General features: G+C 57.7%; 1 protein-coding gene across 1 annotated transcript in view; it reads left to right on the top strand.

Moving 5' to 3' along the window:
• The window catches only part of INPP5D (inositol polyphosphate-5-phosphatase D), a 131,631-nt gene continuing 126,265 nt past the window's right edge, over positions 1 to 5,366 (top strand). Inside the window, exon 1 of the mRNA XM_024124657.3 lies at positions 1 to 134. Coding sequence (XP_023980425.1) covers positions 1 to 134 — 134 coding nt within the window. The remainder of the gene's footprint in view (positions 135 to 5,366) is intronic.

Here is a 5,366-nt window from a genome sequence, read left to right as displayed (position 1 = left end):
ATGGTCCCCTGCTGGAACCATGGCAACATCACCCGCTCCAAGGCCGAGGAGCTGCTCTCCAGGACCGGCAAGGACGGGAGCTTCCTCGTGCGCGCCAGCGAGTCCGTCTCCCGGGCGTACGCGCTCTGCGTGCTGTGAGTACCGGGCCCTGCCCACCTCTGCTCCTCCGCCCTGGCCTGGCCTCTCCTGCCCAGGCACGGAGGTGATGGAGGTGTCACTCAGTAGAGGGGAAGCCGGCTCTGGGCTTAGCCGGGGGCCCGGCGCTGAGATGTGTTGTTTTTATGTCGAGTGACCTTGCACGCACCCCGGGTTTGTTGGTGGGTCCAGCTGAGGCCCACTGTGGACCTGCTCGGCCCTGGAGTTCAGGTTTTGCAGGGCTGGAGCCCTCCAGGGCCAGCCTGGGGCCTGGTCACTCGTCCCAGCTACCGGGGAGCCGTGGGGTCAGGGGCTTCCTTGGGGTTCCAGGGTCCAGGAGAAGGGGGTCCGGGCTCTCTGAGCCAGGCAGAAGCTCGGGGCTCCGTGGTGGTGGGTGTGTTAGAAAGCAGCTCAGTCAGCTCAGGTGCCGGTCAAAGTACGTCCAGTTCGGAAACCCTCTTGGAAGAACAGAAGTGGCAAGAGGGGGCCCTTCCTGTGCCAGGCTTTGGGCCTTTGGAGGAAGCCATCGTTTGGGGAGCCATGAATAAGGGTAGGGGGGCGTCACTCAAGAAAGGATTTTCAGTTCACCCAGAAGTTGTATTTGGGGCCCCTGGAGCAGAGGAAGTCACATCACCAGCAGCAGGAGCCTCTTCTCTCCCCTCCTCGGCCCTTGGCTCTGTCCCCACCTGTTCGGGCCTCTCTGCCACCATCAACTCTCTCCGCTCCCCCTCTCTGGGACGTGGCTGAATGCACCAGTTGTCCTAGAACCGGGAACCGGCCACTTGCTGAAGTTTCCTTTTTAAAACACCCTTCTCAACCAATGTCTGAAGGAGGCCCTCGGCCCTGCAGCCCTGCGGTCTAACCATCCCCCCTGGGGCCTCGGGCAGTGCCGGGCATGGGGGGGGAGGCTGTGTCCACCTGCACCTGTCAGGTCGTGCCCCTGGTCTCACAAAGGGTCCCTCTGAGCAGGCAGGCCTTGCTGCTGTCCACACAGGAGGGGAAGTGGGTCATGGACACGGGCCTTGTTTGGAGCATCGAGTCTGAGCGTTTGTCTGTGCGTCGACCTGTTTCATCCTCACGATAACCTGAAGTGCAGGTCCTTTGGTTGCCCCACTTTGCAGATGAGGAAATTGAGGCTCAGACGGGTTAACCGAGTGATGACAGTCAAAGCCAAGGACATCTGCCCCCAGAGGCTGCACCCAGACAACCAGACTGCTGCCACCCCACTCCTGTGCCTGTCAAGCCGGGTGTGAGCATGGGTTCCGGGTGGCAGCAAGAGAAGCCAGGGCGTTTACAAGGGCGGCTGGGAGCATTTAGAGATTAACACAGGCTCTCAGGGGTCGCCCGGCCCGAGCGCTGACTGCATCAGAGCCCCTGCCCACAAGGTCGGCTTCCTGGGCCCCCCGTTCTCACACGCCAGGGGAGGCGAAGCAGACCCAAATTTCCCCGCAGGCACAGCCCCTGTGGGGACCGGTCGACGGGGCCGTAGAAATAGTGAAGAGACTCTGATCTGTCTCCACTCGGCCCACGTGAATCTCTCCCCTCCCCTGCGTGTCTCGAGAACTTCCAGGCTCCAGCTCGCTAACCTTCACAGCAGCCCTTTGACCAGGGAGCTGTGGTAATGCTTAGGCTACAGATTGGAACGTGGGTCTCTCTGACTCCAAACTGGGAGCTTTGCAACAAGCCAGAGCTGGGAGAGGCCTTGGAACCTCTAGTCCCCACCACCCATGACTTTACAGGTGGTCACACCTCAGAGAGCTGGAGGCCTTTGTCCACACGTCCCTGCTGGCCGGTGGCAACCTGGGATCCAGAATGGTGTACAGTATTCGTTCCTCCACCTTGCCTCTCCTCCCCTCCCCTCCCCTCCCCTCCCCTGCACTGGGTTACTCTTGGAGCCTCGGCCGATGTGCCTCTTAGGGCGGGTACCCGTGGTCCCCGCAATGTCCATCGTCCTCTTAGCCCAGGGCTGGGCTCCTTGTCAGTCTCCCATCCCCACGGCCCCTTTAGCTCCAGACACCAGGGCTTGGAGCCCTCCCCAGTAAGTCCAGCCGTGAGGCCAGCCTTTAAGCCCAGGCCCAGGGGTCCCCTTTCTCCTCCGCTCTGTGGGGGAAGCCACCCTTCCCGCAGGGTCAGGAGGCCCTGTAGGCTGTGGGATACCATGAGCCACCGAACCTTCCAAAACCCTGGGAGACCTAATTTTGCCATCGCCTGCGATGTTGCCAATTAAGGAGATTTAAAAACAAAAAACTAGCTGAGTGACAACTAACTGCCACCTTTCAGCAGCTCATTTCATGAAAGAGAGTATCCTTTAATACCAAAAAGGCAGGAAGAACATGCTCTTTAAAAATAAATAAATGACTAAAGCCAAAAACGAGTCCTTTAAATCAAACAGGTTTAACTTCCTGAAAAACACCCCCTAGCCCAGCCCTATCCTTGGTTTTCTCTGTTCCTGGGACCAGTGAAAACCTCACCCCACTCCCTCCTGGCCCACGGCCGGCGGTGGGAACCCCGACGGGGTTTCACAAGCGTGAGTTTCACAAGCATCAGGCTTTACCCTCTGCGGTCTCTCTGGAAGTTGCTGGGAGTGCAGGACCCCGAGTGGGGCAGCTGTGGTGTCAGGGCCTTTTAACGACCCTGTTCCAAAGGGAGCCAGGAAGCCTCCAAGACTGGCGCTTCTGCTCTAGAAATCTCCATGTGGGGAAAGACCTCAGGGCCCAGGGTGCCCAGACCTTTCCTGCCTGGACCCCAGGGGCTGGAGCATCTTCCCAGCCCCTCTGGGGAGTGAGGGGGGCTTCCCACGCCTGGTTTAGGCAGGGGCGTTTGGAGCTCCAGGAACTGAGGGCAGCTTCCTCAGGAGTGGCCTTCATGCTCAGGAAAGAAGACAGGATTTGACTATTTAAATGGAACTAGGGAGGGGGTGAGGGACACACTAAAAGACAAGGCTGCGATTCAGCGTGGCCCACGTGACCGAGGAGCACACTTCACCCCGGGCCCAGCAAACCCACACTTCCTCTCGGGAGGTCAGCCCTGCCACCTGCCACTGGGCCGGAAAGCGCAGATCTGTCCTCAGCAACTCAGAAAGCCCCGCTTTAGGAGGATCCCGAGCCCCATCTCGGGATGCAGAGAGCTGGAGGAGGAAGATCCCGGGAGCTGACCACATGGATTGAGTCCGTCTCTGCCTTCCTGCAGCAAGGGCTTGAGAACATGAGGGGCAGCGGGTTCCTAGGTCATGCTCACCCGGCCCCACTCAGACCAGCCAGCAGAGTCGGTCCTGCTCTAGGAAGGCCAGGGGGGCTTCTTGAGGGGGCCGTCCGGCCCCTCTTGTATGGAGGATGCTAAGAGGCTGTCAAGCTCGTGTCCTCCTCTCCTGCCAGGACTGTGCCTCCACGTAGGGACCAGCACACCCGTCAGGTGCTTTATGCTGCAGAGAAGAGATATGCCTTTGGGGATGGCGGTTCATCAAGGTGAGAGGTCACGGGTCAGCCGGGCCAGCCTCTCCTTGCCCTAGCTGCGCAGGCAGAGCTAGAACAATGGCCCAATGGTGTTGGGGATACACCTCCCTCTCTGTAAGAGCAGCCCGGGCCCCGAGAGCAAGCCTGTATTCGACTGGGTCCGTCAGCCACCATCCAGGATGGAGCTGCCCGGCCGGGTGGCATTCGCACCAAACCACACCGCAGAGAGTTGGCTTCCCTCGCAGGGGAGGGGGCAGGTGCGTGCTGTCTGTCACTCAGAAACCAATGCCGGTCCAGCCAGCTGTGGCGGGGATGCTGTCTTGGTTCCCCTCGGCACCTGGCCTTCCATGAGCTGCCCAGGCAGACCTATGACCCCCTTCCCAGGGACAGTACACCAGGCAGCCTGGACTTGGTAGCCTTGTGAGCACAGCCAGAAAGGTGAAGAAGCACCAGAAGGACATTTAGTCACCAAAAGTGCCCTCAGAGAAGGCATTCTGCTTGTTAGGAAGAATGTGACGGCCCACTTGAGGTAAAGGCAGGCCACGAGGCTCGCTCTACAAACCAAAGGTAGCTGCTAATCTGTTCTGCCTAAAAATAACAGCAAAAGACTTATAAAGGGCACCTGTGTGCTGGGTTCTGTTCTAAGCTCTTTGCACGTATTAACTGACTGTCCACAGTGGCCTTCGGAGGAAGTGTTGTTATTATCCCCACTTTACAGATGTGGAAACTGAGGCCCAAGATGTTAGGTAACATGCTGTGTTTACAGTACTAATAAATGGCAGAGCCAGGACTTGAACTCGCTGTTCTTGGGAGGCAGAAAGAGAGAGAGGCCAGCAAGTCTGGGTGTGTGTAGGAGACCCCTGGTGATGATGGAGCCACACAGAAGGGACTTGGAGGGCAGAAGTGTCCAGAAGAGGTGTAAAGCCATTTACTGCAGTGTGAATGGGTGTGATGTAATCCCCCTTCCTCCAATCCCCTTTCAAAGTTTAGTAAAGTTTACACTGCTCATGAATTACTTTTGTGCAAATGCAGAGAAAAACACTGTTATTCCTAGCTGGTATTGACAAAGTGGGGGGAAAATGCTGGCCTAGGCAGTAGTCAGAGCTGGAGGACCTCAGCTCTTGAAATCTGGTTTACATAAGAGATTGTCCAAGGACAACTGTTCTGAGCGTTCCTTTTGCGTGCAGGACCCGGAGGGAGGGATGTGCCCGGGAAGGCCTATGTATGTAACAGATTCCTGGTTCCTTCTATGTGCAGTGACTCAGAAAGCGCATGGTGAATCTGAGTGTCTCCAGGTTTTCTGTGCCCTTGCACAGCACCCTGGGGCAATCCTTCCAGAACCAGAGTAGGCTCTGGCTTTGGTGTGTTTTGCAAAGCTTGCCTACTTGACAGGTGAAATTCACCTGTGCACAGACGTCGGTGCTTCTCCGTTGAGTGGTCCCATCTCCTGGGGTGGTGATGAGAGGTGATGCTCCAGGCCTTCCTCCCTGCCCCAGAGATGGAGTAAGATGAGGTCTGGTCTTCCCCTAATTCAGGCCATGTGACGCAGCCCTTAGGGACAAGCCCTCTGTGGTTGGCTACACCTGATGGGAATTCTAGCCTTTGCGAGAGGCTAACCTCCCTGTACCCACCCAGCATCCTCATTGGCAAAATGCGCACTTGTTGGGTTCATTTTTTTATTGCAGTATAATTCACATCCCATAAAATCACCCTTTAGAGGGGCTTCCCTGGTGGCGCAGTGGTTGCGCGTCCGCCTGCCGATGCAGGGGAACCGGGTTC

Source organism: Physeter macrocephalus, chromosome 2 (assembly GCF_002837175.3).
Source record: "Physeter macrocephalus isolate SW-GA chromosome 2, ASM283717v5, whole genome shotgun sequence".
NCBI classification, from domain to species: Eukaryota; Metazoa; Chordata; class Mammalia; order Artiodactyla; family Physeteridae; genus Physeter; species Physeter macrocephalus.
This window is presented reverse-complemented; position numbering and strand designations above follow the sequence as displayed.